This window comes from Megalops cyprinoides, chromosome 22 (genome assembly GCF_013368585.1).
Source record: "Megalops cyprinoides isolate fMegCyp1 chromosome 22, fMegCyp1.pri, whole genome shotgun sequence".
NCBI lineage: Eukaryota > Metazoa > Chordata > Actinopteri > Elopiformes > Megalopidae > Megalops > Megalops cyprinoides.
This window is the reverse complement of record NC_050604.1, coordinates 17233027-17252703: the sequence shown is the minus strand read 5'-3', so window position 1 is coordinate 17252703 and position 19677 is coordinate 17233027. Positions and strand designations below refer to the sequence as shown.

The 19677-nt window shown below is 39.7% G+C and overlaps 1 protein-coding gene across 7 annotated transcripts in view; it reads left to right on the top strand.

The window, feature by feature from the left end:
• The first annotated feature begins 979 nt into the window (after positions 1-979).
• LOC118769776 (follistatin-related protein 5-like) overlaps positions 980-19677 on the top strand; it is a 119080-nt gene continuing 100382 nt past the window's right edge. For 6 of the 7 annotated variants that reach the window (XM_036517089.1, XM_036517087.1, XM_036517085.1 and 3 more), the window contains exons 1-2: positions 980-1297; positions 15039-15177. In XM_036517089.1, the coding sequence (XP_036372982.1) occupies positions 15049-15177 (129 nt within the window). In that variant the 5' untranslated portion in view covers positions 980-1297; positions 15039-15048. Of the gene's footprint in view, positions 1298-14882; positions 14958-15038; positions 15178-19677 lie in introns of those variants that run through there. The other variant, XM_036517083.1, reaches the window with a different exon arrangement.

Below are 19677 nucleotides of genomic sequence, written 5' to 3'. Positions count from 1 at the left end.
GTTTTACAATATATTTGTGTAAAGAACAAGGATTACAGAATAAATCAAAAGGATGGCCTCTGTATATGTTCACCTTTTTATTTGAAAGGGTTACCTTTTAACTGTGAATATCATTGAAAAAAGGATGTGTTTCAGTATTGTGTACATGTATGCTAAATCACTGGGGAAGCATTCATTTTAAAAGGCATTCTATTGAACAACTAGAATTAGGATTGGTTTCTTATGCGCGAACACATTTTGTATACTAACCCTTACTAGGGGGTGCTATTTTCCACAAAATGTTTACCTTTCATGATAATTCAGACAGACCGTCGACACGTTTCCAAGATCAAAATCCACAATAATGTAGCAGCGCAAGGTTATAGAGTATTGAACATCAAAAGTGGAACTCAAATTGATAGGTAGATGGTGTGTGATAGGTATCATTGCGTGTTCAATAATATGTGTGTAACACATGAAATACTATTATATCATCATCACCATCATCATCCATAATAATAATAATAATAATAATAATAATTATTATTATTATTATTATTATTAACAGCCTAATTTGTAGTACTAGTGGTAGTGCACTAACACCATCATCACTAACAATAACATATGAAATGTTCCTATAATATGGTGTATTAAGTCACATCACGGGTGCTGATTGTGTTAGATTAACTCATGTTTACAGTTAGTCAGTACCATTTAAATAAAATATAAAATCCCACTCTCCTAAACCTTGTATTCTATCAAATAATCGGTAAACGACTATTTTGATAGAAGCACAGACCTTACAGAGAACCCCTGTCTGCGCCTGCGAGGGTTTCCATTCAAATTGAACGCGCTTTATTTAATATCTGGTAAAACGCTTTAAAATCTGACACGACGACAGACTCTTTAGGGCTGTGTTACTTGCTGCAGGGGCGTTGATTGGTTGATACTGTGATTGCAATGCAAATCCACTCGGGACGCGGCCAGTTGGTGAGGTTGGCGCTGGCAGCTAGTAATTCAGTGGCGCCGGAGAGCCGGGAGAGGTGAGACTCGTCTCAGCCGGAGCTGTCCGTTCACTTACTGGTGCTGAAATCGTAATTCGGTGCTGGCACAAGGTGTTTTGTCCTTTGCGATTTTTTTCCACCACGGCGAGTGCAACTTCTTTTCGGGACTTTTACGTCGAAATCCCGTCATAAAAATGAGGATTTGAACTGTGGATTACTTCTGGAGATATCGCTGGTTTAAAACTATTCTTGTGTTCGATCGTATTGTTTTGAAAGAAGATATTTTACTGGAATACGTGTAACTGGATCCACAGGTAATTTTTAACATATTTTAACATGTCTTATCTATTTTTCGTGGAATAATTCTGCACCAAATGTTTCAGCAAACGTTATTGCCTGAAAGTAGCACTGGCAGACTCATTCACTCTTGACAGAATACTTCCGTTATAAACCTGTGCAATGTCAAAGAATTGTACCCTTCGTGTTATTTGATACCCAACAGGAACATCTTTAAGCAAGAGCAAATGATAATTTGAAATGCCCTCGTTTTTATATAGGCCCCGCTATACGGGAGCTACACGGTAAAATCTCTCAAAAGGACCATTTTTCAGTCCTTTCTTGTCTTCGCCACTCGGGACATTTAAGTCCGGGTTCTCTTAGCATTAATAGGGGTGGCGTTGTGCAGGGCGTTAAAGTTTGCGAAACCGTCTCTTCGCTGCTTATATTAAGTTTTGGTCTTGTGGATCGTAAATTAAACTCGCCTCCTAGTATTTTCAGCGAAACTATCAGTTCATCGTCGTGGCGAGTCGAGTTACTGAGGGTTTAGACCTTTAATTGAGCTCCACATAGTGCTTAGCTGGCGTGTTGTTTTTCGGACCGCTAATCCTTGAGTGACACCGTTACGGGCAAAGGGATTATGGCGTTATATTTTCCAGCGTCATAATATGCAGCGATTTGTTGTTTTGCTTGTTTTTTTGATATAAATAAACGTGTGCACATGTATAAATGTGTATTGTAGAAGCTAAACGTGATTCCGAGTTATATCAGTGCAGCACACTACTCCTACAGTACTCCACTACTACTATTCTGACTGCTCCTATCGGTGACTGGTTTGCTAATATTATCGTTGACTGTTTTTATTTCTGGTCGACATTCTCCCTTAAAGCCGCTAGGAACTGTCAAGATAAAATCAACACTGAAGTAGTTAGGATGTGCCGTGAAGCCCTCTTCTATTCAGAAGCATACGTCCCGAACTCTCTCGTTGTCTCACATCTAAAGTAGGCGCAACAATGCTGTAGCTCTCATGCCGATCAGCAGAGACAATATGCCCAGCCGCTTTATTGTCGAATGTATTGTGCAAACCGTCTGCAGGATATTAATGGAACTAGCCATTTGTGTCCACTTCAACCCAACTTTTTACTTACTATTTCATTGTGAGTGAATTATAAGCAGCTATTGAATTTTAAAAGTATGAAGGTTGGTTTTGAAGAAACCAAAACAACAGTGTCTCTCTCCACCCACTCTTTCTCTCTGGATTAGGTGGACATAGCTTTGTGGCACATCATCGAAAATGTCTGTGTAAATTTATTATGAACATACAGTATGACGTGGTAGCTCAGTAACATTTATCCCTAATTCGATGGTTTATTCCTACGATGATAACCGATAAATGGCACCATATTTTAAGTCATTAGTCCTGTGTGGTCCAGTTTGGTTCTACTAAAAATGTTAAATTCCAGAATCCAAGGCCTTCAATAACTTATGTGTTTCTGTGTGCTGTCAGAGGGATACTATTGTTGCCCATGGAATATGGGGTTGGTTGGAATAAGAATGCAGTATAACGGAAATTTATATTGCAATGCAATTGACAACAATGGGACAAACCGTGGGACTGGATTTTATGTTCAATTTTATATAGTGTTCATTGTGAGCCTGATCTCAGAAGTCAAGAGCCATTACACTTCTGGTAATTCAGTTCCTTGTTGGTACATGTTTCTTGAGTCCATGCTGTTATACCTTGTTGACATTGCTCTAAAGCTGAGCTAAGCACATTCTACAGTAACTGGCAGTTTTAAATCATCTTGACAGTATTTCAAGTTTCTGCTTAGAGTGCACACAATCAAAGCAAAAAGGGGTTAACAGGCTACTGCACTGAAACTTAGTGGAAGACAGTTGCAGGGTCTGTGGTGGATAGCTACCAGCCTGATAACAGATAATTTATACACATTTAATGCTAAAAAGCCTGACTGCATTTACCATAAAATGGACTATGGTCAAATATAAGGCTAACCTGTGAATGCAGTATTCATTAGAGGAATGAAGACAGGGTACCTAGCTAGCTAGACATATTGCATCTCCTTGCAATGCCCGTTGACAACAATATCAAGGTGTTTTTGGATGCGCTATATGAGACCTCACTCAGCCTGTGCAAAGTGCATATGTATTCTCTTTTGTTTTTAGAATTTCCCCATTTTAAATCGCTATGAAGGATAATTGTCAGCATCTAAGCCTGTGTTTTTTTTGTTTTGTTAGGGTCCCAACAAAACAACTTTGAGGAATGAGCACAGTTGGGAAATTGGCTTTAATTACACTGGTATCTGAAAAAAAAAAATAGGTCATTTATGAAAAGAGCAACAGTCTGCATAGACAATGATGGTAGATTGTTGCCCTGTTCATACATAGTTAATTTGTAATTTGTAATTTCATAAGGTAATTATGCTATTCTGAACATTGTGTCTGAGGCATATTTGTTTGAGGGGAACAGTAGTTCAGTGCAGAGTATAATTAAATAATACAGTATATTCACAAAAGTATGAAAAAAAAAAGATTTCATTTTTGGCTCTGGAACAGTGGTAAATATTACACATTAGTACCGGAGAACTGGAAAGAGAAGTGGAAAGAATGAAGCGTGGCGGGAGTATTTGTGTGAACCTGCATCTAAGCAGGTTTCTACATCACTGCTTTATGATTCCACCTGTGTGCTTGTCTGAGAATCTGCTTCTGAGCAGGTGTCATGAACACTGCAAAAATGTGCCAAGAGCAGCTCTAGATAATTAGATCAATTTGACACACTGAAAATTAAACTTTGAAAAAGAAGGAATTTTTGAAGTCTGCCATGGCAGCCATCTTCGGCTCTAGCACACAAAAAATGAATGCAGGGTTTTTTTTTGCACTTCTTTTTCCTTGTGTTCCCAAGTCAACATGGCTCCCTCTCAGATGGTAAATGAAGTGACTGGCTGAACAATAGGAAGTGTCTGTTTTTTTGCCATTTTTTTCCCTCACCTGCCCTTGCTGTGTTACATGATCTGAACAGTCAGTTGCCCAGGGAACAACTATTTGTCTCAAAGCCATTAAATTTGTGCTCTGAGGACTGTTGATATTACTGCCATATGCTCTCCATGCACAGTGTAGAGAGGGAAGTGATAGTCACCATACATTTTCAAGCTGGCATGTGCTACACACTGAGGAGAAATAGAGAAAAACACATATGCCTCCCTTCCGAGAAAGGACAGTAAATATAACAAGAAAGGCCATAGGATGAAGTGGTACAGCTTCTTATGGCCAGCTGCTGCAGAATAAACTCGTGTTTGAAACAGGGTGACGCTCGATTAAAGTGAAATCTCAATTTGAAAATTGATATTTTCACCAGTAGTAGTTTCTGGCATTGTTATGGCTCAGACGAGGTTGGCTGAGGCTCAGACTGCACTCTTGTTTGAACGCAGTGAAAGCACTCCATCAGGGACTACCGTCCTTCGTAACAAACAACATTATTTTTACGGGCCCATTGTGGTGCTCGTTCCAATTAAATCTTTTTGTTTTTGCAACAGGTAGTGGTTGCATTCATCAAGGGTTCCTGTGATAATGGAACAGCACGAAATAATCTGAAGTGCACAACTCACCAGTGTAATTGTCTCTGAAGCCTGGAGCAGTGGGAGAGCTAATACCGATTCAACAGATGGTGTTTTTGGGTACAAGTGCCATTTTCTTTTCAGTCAATGTGAAAGGTACATTGTGGAGAGCCCTAAGTGGTATGCCAGCAGTGTACTAGCACAAATTCCACACTGGAATATTCAGTGTGCTAGGCTGTAGGAGGCAAAATTCGGAAGAATGTATAAGTATAAGTAAATAGGGCTGTCAGTCGATAAAAAAAAGATTATTCCTGTTTTTATGTTCTGCTGGTGTACATTTCTTCATACTATGATACTGTTTGTCAGAGGCATTGGAAGAGTACTGTCTGTATGATGATGTCTAATGCACTGTCTTAAACAGAAAAGAGTAAATATAAATGAAAATAATTACAAAAGACTACTTGCAATCTGCATACGGACTTTTGGTTTTGATGTGCTCAGAATTTTCAGTATGAAATGTGGAAGCTAGATGGTATTGTGGGTATTGTTGTGGAAGCTGCACATTCATTTTTCCTGCAGCTATGAGCAAAAGGATGGTTTTCAGATAAATTATAATACAGACCCATACCATGACCTCTGTATGGAAGTTCTTTGACATGTCAACTGTAAACTCTGATCATATGAGTTGTATTACCTGTGCTGTCTAATTTGAAAGCACCCACAGTCTGTGCATTTCTTTTAAGAATTCTCATGTCAAATTTCAATCAAAATCTTAACCATTCATTAAAGCTGTAGGTGCTTAATATCAATGATTAATTATTTAATTGTTACATCCATTAAACATATGTGAAATATTATTTTGCAGCTACAGTAACTGGTTTGTGCTGTTGCTATATCAGCTCTTGAAAAATATTAGACACAACTTCAGAAATCCCCCTGAAACACTTTGTAGTCATAGAAAATTTGATTGATACATTCAAAACAAATTGATATGTACTTGCACACTTGCGTAACGCTCCCAAAAGCAACAAATCTCCATGTGAGAAATAATGTTGCATCAACTGTAAAGACCCTCACTGGACTTACTTAAAGAGAATGAGAATGAGTGGTGCATTCCGGCAGGTATTACGCCACTAACCCCTCCCAGGTGAATATGAAGGCTTCCTTACATTCCAGAATTCCGTTATTAATAATTAAACACGTGAGAGTATGACAGTCATTTATCTGTCTGGTGGGGACAATGTTATCACTTGTCTCAGCGTGGAACCTCTTTCCCTCTCTCTGAACAGACTGATGAGGGCCATCACCGCAGGAACGCCAGGTCATGCAGTGGGTACGGGGCTGATAGGGGAGAATTCAAGCCTTCTGCCACGGCAGCCTTTCCAAATCTCCGGTGTTTGAAGCAGACCACTTAACCTTCTTGTTGTTACAAAAATGGGCGAAGCCAATAAACACCTTTTGTGGTTGTTGTACATTTGAGAGGTCAGAATGGTAAACCCAAAGCACAAACAGCATAGTGTGCTGGCTTTGTCAATGTCGCCTGGCAGGTGGCGGGATTTTTGATTTGAATATTGAAAATAAGGCAAACCTGCAATGGAAGGACTGATTTCCTCCCTGAAGTGAGTGAATGCCACTGGCTATATGAATCAGACTTGCATCAACCCTCACTTTCATTTCTAGCTGTATCTTGTCCCAGCTGTGTCTTGTTTAAATAAATGAAAATGTAAGCCACTGTGATTCAGTTTATATGTACATCTGTTCACCTAGTGCCAGGTGGAGCAATAAACACGATATGCACGTTTTCAGTGAGAAATGATTTCAGTTGTCAGGTGTGTATTAATGGTGGGGGTCTTGCCAGGAGCTACATCCACATACACAGTAAGGGCTAAGGGCCTTAAAAGACACCTTGGGTTGTTCTTTGAGAAAATACAACCCTTGGGAAACGTTTTTTTTTTTTTTTTACATTTTGGCTGCACAGTACCAAGCATTTATAAACGATCCTTACAAGGGCCATATATACACATGATATATGACTACTGATGGTGTTTCAGAGAACAGCACTGAGTGCCTTTTTAGTCAGAAATGAATTGTGATGATCACTTTGAAAGTAAAGCAGTTCCAACGAAGGACATGGGGTCACTGAGATAACACTAACAGCTTTGCGGTATGATTAAATCAGACCGTAACTGGCTGATAGAAGGATACCTGAATTCAATCTATAGGGTCATTATCCAGAGAAACGTATATAGAAAAAATTCATTAGCTGGTTTTAATTTTTAAAATGATGATATCCAGATTTTCATGTTTTTAATTTTTTATGTGTGGCAAAGATTATACGCTCGCTTACATGACAAGTAAATGAAAATAAGACAGAAGCCGTAAGGTTTTTAATAGCACATTTTTATGTCCTCATGTAAAGTTTTAGATATAAAATTAGATTAATTGTGGATACTGCCACGAATGCTGTCACCTTTTGCATATAGTTGAAGACAGCATGTACCCCTGAGGTAAAGCAAAGCTGTAGCAAGCATCAACACTCATTTTTACAGTACATAGTTGTGAAAATCTCCATTTTGGGAGGAAGGGGGAAATGACCGTCTCTGGCCTGAAGAGTAACTGAAGTTGTTTGTCGACAAAACACTGCAAGATGTCTTCCTTTGATTTCCTGTATTGTCCATGGCAAAAGCACTCTGCTGCATCTTCACTTTGTGCATCTATTCCCATGAAGGTTGAGAAAGGTCAGACTTCGTAAGTATGAACAGTTGGAAATCCTTGCTCCAAAACTCAGAAGTTCAAAAACACAGGCTTTTGTGTGTGAAAATTCAGAGGGAGACTGAATTCAGGGATGAGAGGAGCCATGGCAAATTTATTTATTTATTTTACCTTAATTGACCCTAAATGGTAAAATAAAGAACCAGTTCTCTTTTACAATGATGGCCTTGAGGAGGAAATTACTTAGACCGTTAACCTCGGTACAAAGGCCAAATTGGAAATTAGCCACCTGGGACACCTGGGAAGCACTTGCTCTTTGTGGAAAGTGCCATGGCTCCATGGAGACGGCTGCCCCCTACAGGTCCACCAATGCTACTTCCAGTAGCAGCAGCGGAAGGCGCTTCCAACCTTAGTACTAATTGAGCCCAACCCTGTTTAGTTTCAACCATCAGACAGGAAAGAGTTGCAGGGTGCTATGGCTGCATTCTCCTCATCTCCTCATTCAGGCCCCACATATCGAACCACCAGCCATTATAAAATTACAAAACAACACATTTTAATGGTTTATGCTGTAGGTTTGCATCTCTGTAATCTAAAACAAGAAAACAACTGGCCAAGGCATCGACTCTGTCGTTTTTGAATGCGGAATGGTTCAATGTTTGATTTGCGCATTGGAGATATGGAAGACCGGCTATTGTGGGACGTTGAATCCTGCTCATTATCAAGGGGCAGGGGCATGGCTGCATTCTTTGTTGTTTTCTGCTGAATGACAGAAGATCGAAACTCTGACAGTGATATCACCTAATGGTCTTGTGAAGCATGGTATTTTAATGGCTACAGGTTGTGAATGATCAGAGGAAGTCGATACACCATTGCTGATTCTACCAAATGTCATAGCATTTCCTTGGTATTTCAGCTCCTGCGGATTGAACATTAGCTATGTATGTGCTTTAGTATATACAGTGTTGCATATTATTATAACAAAGTATCTTCAAAATATTATATATTTTATTTCTCTTATTCATGACTATTTCATAAAATGAAAGGAAGGGTAAAGTAATGCATATTAATACTGTACACACACACACAATAATGTGCATTAAAATACTTACTCCACGCTCTGTTGTGGGTTATGTGTGTTATTATTAGAGCCCAACCAATGCCTTCATCTGAGATGACTTACATAGGTTATTCATCTATATATCTTAATGTTTTACTGTCGCAATTTACTGCTTCAGTAAAACATTAAGTGCCCTAGCTGCTCAAGGGTACAATGCCAGTCCTTTACCTGGGTATGGAACCTGTAGCCTTTTGGTTGCATGAGTAATGGCTGTGAAAGTGCAAGCAAGGTCTGAACCGATTTTCTCATCGCTCAGCTAAACTCTAACAGCCAGCCTCGTTACCAGTTCAGCTAAAGGCAATTTTACCCTAGATCTATCAAAAACAATGCTAGCTAATCAAGTCTCAGGGAGTGACATTACCGGTGAAAATGATCTGCTACCTGCTACCCTGCTGGCTTTACGCAAGACTCACGCAAGCTACTAATTTCAGCTCTGCTACACATGCCACCAAGTTCCTGCAATATATAGTTACAAAGTAGTGTCTCTTGTGATGAAGGAAATGCTCATGGCATCACTGGGGTCATGAAAGTGGCAATATCACTTATATTTCACTATACCTTAGCTCTCTGTATAATGTCAAGGAAAGTGGAGCATTGTTTTCCCAATAAACTGTTAGATACATTTCCCCCCATTCTTCTAAATGTATGATAACTGCTCAAATACACATTACTGCAGGGTTTTTGTTTGATTGGATAGGGTTATCAGCCTGAGGTTTTACAGGGAGTTGGTAAGGTTTTGAACAGCCACAATTTTTAACTACAGATTGCTTCGATGTGGCAACCGCCACTGAGGTTGAAAGTATGCTGCTGTAACATGTTTCAATTAAAACTTGTCGGCGTTGTGTTCTTTATCTTTGCTGAGTTTCGATATCCCTCGATGGATTAATATAAGATTATCTCAATTATTGGGATTTATCTGAGCTTTAGTCGATTCAAAACCGATGTGATCTAATCGTTTGGCTATGCCCATTATAACCGCGGAGTTGAACGGAAGAATTATTTGTCATAAACATTAACGGTAATCTGAGGTAGGGTGGAACAGATGAAGGAGAGATTAGTGGAAATCAGGCAATCCACATTGCAGCCAGCATATTCAAAACAGTGTATCAGCAGACACCTGCCGGGATTATCCATGGATATAGGCAGGAAGGGATGGCTGTCCGTGCAGAGTGCCTGTTTTTTCATCTGTCTGTATTCATCAGGTAGCAGAATGAGAACCGCTATTAAGTATTTCAAAACAAGTGTGCAATTTTCACATCAGCCTTTTGCCAGCAGAGATTGTGCACCTTCATTGTAATGACTGTCATTTCGCTCTCAAACCTGCGGAATCTCAAAGCACGCTAAAAGAATGTTCCAGTCACTCTGACTAGCGTCTCTCTATCAAACGTCTTTTCCGCAGCGCCTCTGCCAGCTTTGCAACATGTCCACCAATGCTTCATTAATGACAAGTGTAACAGCAGAGGATGGAGAAATAAAGGTAGTTGTTGTTCGGGAATTGGGGACTTCAAATCTTATTATGATAAGTACTCCTCTGTGTTGGGATAGATATTACTGAATAGACCCGTTAAAGAGGCTTTAAGAGGATTTGGAATTTAATAAAAAGCAGTACTCTAAAGACATATTTACATGTGTATATCTTATTATGCATTGCTCATTGTCTGTTGCTGATTTAGTCATATGTGCCATCTCCCCCAACACTGGCTTCCATAACAAGAGACCGATTCTCCTCCTATACCTCCCTTTCCCCACACCGCTCATCTCTTGTGGTCACCCGTTTAAGTGCAGCCACACGCATTAGAATGGGCTTTAGACAATGTGAGCTGAGATTGACCACAGAGCACGATTAATCTTCTTCGGTTACTGGAACCCCCCCCCACACACACACACACACACACTTTTAAACTGATAACTAGTTCAGTTTCAGCGAGCCTCTCCTGACCATATGGGTTATTTTACGCTCCAGCGTCCCCCATTTGCTCTCCGGTCTATAATGGTGAGCTTTGGCTGCTGAGTGCCTGATGTAGCCCTGTAGTGCGGTTTATCTCGCAGGACTGAGTGGAGCCAGAGACGTACGGCAGCTGTCCAAATGTTTCTTTCCAAACTCCGCAAGAGTTGCTGCCCTTTATTTCAAACTGTTGCATACACAGCAGAGGTGTGGCATCACGAACACTATTGGGTAATTTTGATACAGCGGGCGGTCTGTGTGTAACCGAAGAAACAGATGGGCCAAAACTGGCGGCTAATAAACCAAAAGAAGCAAACAACACATTTTTAATTACAGCTCCCTTTCTTTCTACTCGGCAGGTTTTTTTTAGGACTGTCTGACCTATCACAACAATGTAGTACGTCGGAATTGGGGGTGCCTATTGGTCAGATCCCATCAGAAATGCAGACAGCGCCTTCCCATGACTAAATAGCAGGGGGTGTTCCATATCCAAACATCAGTCTGCTAAAAAAGGCCAAGAGAAGATAAAAAAAGCCGATTGCTGTCTTTGTTCTATAGCCTAGCCTGTTTTGGTAGAAGTTTTCTTGTCCGTTCAACTTAAAAAAAAGTTATGAGGCATATAAATCCAGCAATAGTTTACACCCACATTCTGTGAAGTATTACTGCATGTTTGGCTAAGAATTTTTTCTCTGTTGTTATGTGTATTTTATGCGTTGTCATTGGGTGTATGTTTGTACAGTAGGTAGGTGTCTTTTATTGAGCTGTGGCATTAACTCACTTTTGTGGTGACATCAGAATTGAAATTCAGGGCCACAACCAGTTGGCTCTCCTCTCTGAACAGAATTCCCTGTAAATAATGACACTATCACAGTAAACAGATCAGTAAATACAGTGCCCCTGCTCACAGTGCTGTAAATAATGCATGTGCAAGTAACATTATGTTTACATTGTAAAAAACGTTCTGTTAGCCTGTTAAGTCAGATTTCATAAAATCTATTACATTACAAATTGATGCTGCTTTCTGAGCTCCAATGTAATATGCTAGTCAAAATATGATAAAGTTTTGCATATTTAACCTGATTTTACTCACAGGATTTGGCAATAGGATGTCACATAAGGATACTTCCCGTTCTAAAAGAGATTAAACAACATATGGCAGAGATTGTTGTGACATAATGCTCTTTTAATTGTATACGGCCCACAGTACTCACATTGCTGGTTGACATTTGCTGAAAACCCTACCGGCTTTACTGGTATCTGTATGGTTATATGAACAGCTGGGCTCACATTTTATGCAGTTCTACTATCATCATATTCTATAAAGGGGAACAGTCTGTGTGTGTGTGTGTATATATATATATATATATATATGTATATATATATATATATATATATATATATATATATATATATATATATACATATATATATATACATATATATATATATATATATATATGGTGACAGTACTGCTAGCCCAGACTTTCTTGGTGGATGCACTGAGGGATTTGCACTTAACATGATTTATTCAGACATGGCTTTGAGCGTATGGGTGATGTCATATTTCCCTGATTCAATAAAGAAATATCTGAGAAAGAGATGGTCTGGATTCTGCGTGGACTTGATATATTGCCTCTATTTCCTTGTTATTTATATCTGATTCATCAAGATATCATCTGTTGTCTGTAGTGATGTGGCTTTTGAGGGAGCAGAAGATGCTCTTAAAAGCTTTTCTCCCATGAAACCGTAAAGCTCTGCGCAGCATTCCCACTGAGGCTGTGTTTAAGAAGAGTGGCTCAATCAGTTCTGCTTTAGGCTGGAAGGCACCTTCATTTTTCATGCAGTGTCATATGGATTTGCTTCTGTAGCAGGGACTGTTTAATGCCCTACTCAGTGTGATGAGAACAGTTTGTGTGTGTGTGTGTGTGTGTGTGTGTGTGTGTGTGTGTGTGTGTGTGTGTGTGTGTGTGCCAGGGGGTGACGACAATGCGAAGAGTGTGCGGAAACTGCGCTAAGACAGCAAATGTAATGTAATTCGGTACACCACATCTCCACAGATATGCTGCTGTCTTCTGTCCTTAATGTTTTCTCTCTCGTGCAAAACGCTTGAGAGCTGTAATCGCTGAACAGAGCAAAGTTAGAACAAACACTTCAAAAAGTTTTGTAAACTGACGGTAGTTAGGACTGTTAAGCTGTGAATGAAATGCCAATAGCAGAGCTGATTCAGCTAAGCAGTTGTATAATTGCTGAGAGATTGTTCATCATCCTTTAGTCTTTCTGTGTGGTACTCTACAGAGCAAAGGTATCGACAACACATATCCACATTGGTAAAATCTTCCAGTTTTAAATTAGCATCTGATTATAGAGGGAAGACAACTCCAAATCCATTGAATGTACATATATAAATAAAGTTCAGGTGGCTATTGAATCAAGCTAATTGCATTAGTTATCTTGTTATTTGTTTCCATTGCCCCAGACAGGACAGTTGCATGGTAAAGTAAAGATTTTCAGGAATAGATGCATTAGAACTAATTTACTATAAAAAGGGTTATTAAAATATTGAATGGGTGATTAATTGCTTTTTAAATTATGTGGGACAGAAGAATTAAAATCTAATTTGAAGGTGTTGTTCAGAAATAAACACCCCTCGAGAGCCTTAGCCCAGATTCAAGCAGAATGAGAATTCTAAGAATAGAGATGCTTCCCTCATTAATAAAATGTAACATAATTGTTTAAATTCTGCTTATACACATTTTGCCCCGGGTTAAGATACACTTACAGACCAGCATAAAGCATGAATGTGAAGAAGGAGCCCCCACAGGCTTGTAATGTTCGGGTACTCCTGGGATACGACAGCGATGCAGGCCTCACGAACATGTGTCCGCTCTCATTATGGCCACTGATGTGAGAGGTAAAAGCTTTAGTGACTCTCCCCCATTCTCCCAATCACTTTGTATAACCATCATACAAGCATTTTTATCACAAACCGGGCATCTGGCCCATTCCGTTTCTGCCATATTAGTGCACAATATGCATATTCATAACCCCACCGAAAAAAGCATTCTGCCTCTGGTGCCTATTGTTTGAAATACAAGTCGTAATTTCCCTGAGTCTACAGTTGACCCGAGTTGAAATTTTTAGCAGCTGGACAGTGGGGTTGGCGAACACAGTGCATGACCGGTAGGACTCCTGCTTGTATCTGGGTAATAAAGACCACACGCAGAAACAGTACCGAGGAGCAGAAGGGCATTGTGGGGACAGACTTTGCCATCCACTCCTCACAACATATGGTCCCCTCTCTGTGACTGTAGATTAGCAGTACTTGCCCTTGACCTTTGAGAACAGCAGGAAAGGAATTATCTCGTCAAGGTCCTGTGAGGCTTAAAATAAAAAATCTCAGCTGTTCCTCGGCTTCTGACGAGCCCTCGCGGAATCGGGCAGAAAGACCCTATGCTTATTGCATTGTGTTGCAGTGTTAACAACCAGAAAGAGCCTCAGATAAAGGTCCTCTCTGTGGCTGCCGATGATGATAGGACGGCTCTAATTTTCTACAGCTTTTCTTCTAGGTGGTAGAACCGTTCCTGCTGCATTATATCACACCTGTGCTGTGTGTGCTATGCAGTCATTCTAAATGCCACCCTCTGCAATCAAACAGGTGTCCTGATAACATCAGCCACAGTCACATATTCATTTTGCATATATTGGCTAATTTTCTCACACTGCTGAAATGGTTGATGTGTGATAAATGTACTTACTTGAAGGCTGCTAGCTGCTTATGGTTTATTTTGTATTTTCCTGTTTAGCTACGAATGTTACACATGGGTGAATACTCAGAACACTCCTACGGCAAACATCTTTGGAAAACGGACCTGTCAGCATACATTTTAGGGATGCTTACAAGCAGACATCCTTCCTTTGTTTTGTTTCCTGGTACATACTTCCCTATGCATCTTAAAAAATCTAAATATACTGAAAATAATTTTGGCATAAATGTTCAGAGAAGTATTAGAATAAGTAATATTTATAATAATAAAGTAAACATTTTATTTTTTTATTTTATGTGACACAAAATTTGGTCTGGATATCATAGCTCTACAGATTTTGCTGTTGATAGAAAACCAATGTTGCAAATAGTTCTCTCTCTCTCTCTCTCTCTCCCTCTCTCTCTCTCTCTCTCTCTCTCTCTCTCTCTCTCTCCCTCTCTCTCTCTCTCAAGCAGCCTGTTCTGTCTTCATTGATTCCAGATACAGTAGATTGTGTTCACTCCAGGGTATGACACAGCAGACATGTTATCATAAAGCCAAGTCTGGATGCTGTACATGCAAGTCACTGCAGCTGATGTATTACTGGTATAAACCCAGCATGGAAAAACATCTGGTTAAAGGGATGGTCTGTGATTGTTTATATAATTTTTCCTTTCTTCACGGCAGAGAAAGACCAATGAGGACACTCGGATGGTGGCCAGCACTTCTACTGCTTGGGGTTTTCTCACTGGAGACTGAAGGGAGGCCCAGCAAGGATGGATACGGGCCCAAAGCCTACCAGCCACTCATCAGATTCCGGCATAAGGTATTCAGTTCATCCTTGTTTTATTCATGACCCGTGCCGAACAGGAAGAGTGTTTGTTTCATCTACGAGGCCACTAATTGCCATGCGGTACCTTAATTGACCTTTTGCTGTACTAGCGGGTTTCGTCCCAGGCCCTTGTTTGTGCAACTGTAATGCGGATCCTCACTTTACAATCAAATGGAGTCAGGGCAGATCACGCCAAGGTTAATGTGGTCACAACAACAGACACAAATGCCTAGTAAACTCGGAGTCATTTGCTGCAGTATTACAATATTATTGAATACGTGAATGCATAATAACTCACCACAGAATGTGGCACAGCTCGTAAACTTAATCAGACGCTGGCATTTTTTATTTTTTTATATAATCAAAGGAAAATTATGTTGCGCTAATGAACCACCGGTCTACAGGGAGCGTGCTTAAACACACAGAGGGAAAGAGAAGAGAGGCGTCTGGCCTGCGAGTTCATTGGGATTGCACGCACGTGGCAGTGGATAAATGAATGTCTAATTTGAGCGTGGGATCCCGTAAGGGACACGGTGAAAGCAGCTCCGCTCTCTCACTGAGACGCAGAAACAAATTCAAAATGCATCTCCGTACGCAAATGTTAGGTCTGAACGTTAGGGCTGAGTGATGATAGCGAGGAAAGGTTAAATAAAACTGTTCCTCCACTCATCCAGAGTGCTTAAAAAACAGCCCTCCAAAAAACTTAAGTGCAGAACAGCATGGCAGAAAGGAGCAAGGACAAGCTAACTGGACAAATAACTGTTAGGATCAGGGTTCAGATTGTTGGAAAGGCGCCGCTTTCATATGCTTGTTTAAACTGAATTGCTTCAGTAAATATCAAGCTGTATAAATGGATAATGTGGTAAATGTTTGCAGTGAAAGCTGCCCTGGATAAGGGAAAAAAACATTTGCCAAGCAAATGAATTATGTAATGCCTTGGCAGTGCTCAGATTCCACTGAAATAATTGTGGGATGAAAAATAATGATCATTTCAGTTCAAGGCCTTGTTTCCTGATAGTGATGGATCTTAGAGGTTAAAATGTGTGATTGAAAGAAATTTTGTATATTTCTTACATGCATTTCCCAAAACAACTCTTAGAGCAGGGACGTGCGCACGATAATAAAGACTATCTTTATAGTTGCTGTCTACTTAAAAGGTGCTGAGAATCATGAATTGATTTTATAATAACTAACTGGACTGTCTATGAGGCAGGAAATGCAGTAAAAATATATCAAATACTAAATGGAAATTAATCTAACAACAAAATAGAAGCATTCTGTATGCTAAGAATAACATAAATTAGTTATTCATGTTATGTACAATTTTAAAAAGAAGTTCACTAAAGTTCACCACTTAAGTTATCTTTACCAATTGCTCCAGCTACCCAAGTCATGAAACATGCCCTAAAAATGCATTCCATGTCTAAGCGGCCCTACCCACCACTGAGGTCTTCTGTCTGACAAAGATACTAAAAAACTAAATGTATGTAACTAGCTCATATTGCTTCTATATATTAACAAATAGGCTATGCATTTAAATGCTTTTCACCTAATGGAAATATGTGGCTGTGATTTAAAAAAAAAAAATCTATTGGCTGTCTATGCATGTTTCAAACACTCCGTGTTAGTGGTCATAACATGATTAAAGCATTAAATCTATAGTTTGCCATGATTTCTTCAGGCGGTCTGTGGAGGATTTACTTTCTAATGACGTACTTTGATTTCTTTGATTACTCAGAGGCACACTGAGTGTTTCTAAGAGCATCCTTATTTAAGATGCTTTTGAGAAAACCTTCATAAATGAAAGATGCTTCATAAGAATGTTTTAATGATCATCTTTACTTTAAGATTCTTTTGGGAAATGAGGCCAAGGTTCACAAACTGTATGCAACATTTAGTCACTTAGGAGAGTCAGACAGATGGTACAAAAAAGTCTGTGTGACCAACTACAGAGAGAGTTGCTTCTAGACGCTACAAGCTGTCTCATTGAAATTCATGTTGGGTTGGCAGAAGAATTTAAAAAAGCAAATAGAATCAATGTTTTCATTAATTAAGACACAACTTTTGCTGTTATTGGCATGACAGCTTGATGAATAATCTGTAGTGCATGCAGATTTGTGGATGGAGGGCTTGTAGGATCACTGGTATCCAATTTTCGAAATGGCCAAATTGGGTAATGAAGGTGTACCGCTGATTACGAAACACTGCACAATCCAGCTGGTTTCTGTTTTAATGCTGGTGGAATGTTTTTCAATCTCTTATCCACAGTAAAGCACAGTAAGCACTGAATCCCACCCTCATGAGTTTCAATAGCTCATTGAAGCAATTGTTAGTGTTCGTTTTTGTTAGTTGCATTAGTTGTAGTTAGTTTGCAGCTTTTGTTTTGTTAGTCTTGTTAGTAATGGTAGTTTATTCAAGTCTTAAAAGTAAGTAGAAGTAAGACGTTAAGTCCAAGAAAAGGAAAGTGAGAGGACTGAATACATTCAAAATATTAGTTTGATCTGCTTCCTGCCTCTGATCCGCACACGGTATCAGAAAAAAACAGTATTTGACTGTTAAAATACTGGTGCTTACGCTGGAAGCTATATTGTGGCATTGCACGTAACAGAAGCACAGAGTATGCATAAAATGTTTACCGGGAGATTTTCTGACAGCTTTGGCATTTGTTGTCTAAAATCACATCACCGCCCACAACATACTGTTCAAGATTTGCATGCTGTTGAAATCATTAAAAAGAACATCAACCAACACCATGGCCTGAAATCTAAGACCTGGCCATGGGCGACCGAGAGTGCATGGAGAGTGTTGTACAGTGCGGCAACTGCTGATTAGCTGGCACATCTAAATATGACAAGTTGTGCTGTGTGAAAGTTTTCAAAATCGAATCAAAGAAAACTACATGAGCAGTCACACGCATTCCCCAACATTATGGCTAGCATTGCTACAGTACAGGAGCACTGAGAACCTGTAGCTCTTCCTATTAGAATGTAGGCTTACTTTGAACCCCTTGCCTCCACTGTTACTTGCAGGTCATTTTTAATTATTGATGACCACATCATTTACATACTCGGGTTTCAGTGCATGGATTTTTGAGATGAGAACTGGTCCCATCTTGTCAACTCTTCTTTCAGTACCAAGCTCAGGAAAATATTTTTCATAAATCACTCATTAGTAAACTTACAACAAATAATGATTTTAATGATGAGAGGCCAGTTTCATGCACACATCCCACATCTCTGGCTGTCCATTAATGATTCAGTCTTGACGGCGTTATTCTGCACATGCTTTGCACTAGCAGAAATGCATGCAAACAAGTGCTCAATGTCTGTCAATTTCTGCCTTCGTAAAGCACATGTGACGTCTTCACAATGCAGCTATGTCACGCTTGCTAAGGTGTTATATGTACTTTAAGACACACATAATGTAAAGTGGGAGTCACTGGGACTCACTGATTCAGTAACATAACTATGCAGCCCAATGGGTGTTATATAGCCACGTTACCCAAATCAGGCAACATTAGTTTGATATTCTGCAAGGTACATTGCATACGTACTGTCAGAACGGAAACACAGTCTTGGTTTGATCTTGTTTAGCAAAGGTGTGATGCATGTTTGCCACATTAAGCAGAATAGTAATGAGTTTTTGTATTGTTTCTTCCCCGCTGTCTTCTTTTTGTATGCAGAAAAAAAACTCTAGGACATCACATCAAGCAGTCTCTGACTCCTTGCACTTATTTATTTAATTCCCTCATTGCGAGTGTTTCTGTCAAAGACATACTATAGTTATGGCTCTGGGTTTATGATTTGACACCTTGTTCTAGCTTTTTTTTACATCTCCTCATAAGTTTAGTAATAGGTGACAGGCGCAATCGACTGTTAAAATGGCAAATGACTCACTCGCTGTCCTACTTTTCTAACCTTTCATACCAGTTCTGGTATCTCCAGGCTCACGTGTTGTAACCGAGCAACAAGTGCCTTCCTTTATTGAGGCCATCTCTAGGGCTGTGGTTGACGCTGATTTAACTGCAGTTCTTCATGACTCAATGTTCTCAGTGACATCTTTATCGAGACCATTAAGTAGAATGTGTGTCACTTTGATAGTGTATGCATATAGAGACTCTGCCATATGTCTGTCACCCGGTGCACTTTGTTTTGCGGGCTCTGCTTTTTGAGGGATCGTTGCAGTTAATCCCTGGCATTAATGTGCCATGAATTTTGATGTATGCATACTGTATGTAGTTCATCTCTCAACCTGCAGAAGTACTAGGATATTAATGACTGAGATGAGTTCCAAGACTGAAATGGGCTCGCGTAGGCAAACCCAGTGATGCTGTATTTGCAGTGATGTTCACTGTATAATTAAAAACAACAACAACCAAAAACATAGCAGAACCTTGTAAAGAGTGATTACAATCCTGAGCAGATGAAATCTTAGCAGTTACATAATCTGCTACACCTCATATCATGTCAGCTGCTTTATGACAATAGTGAATTC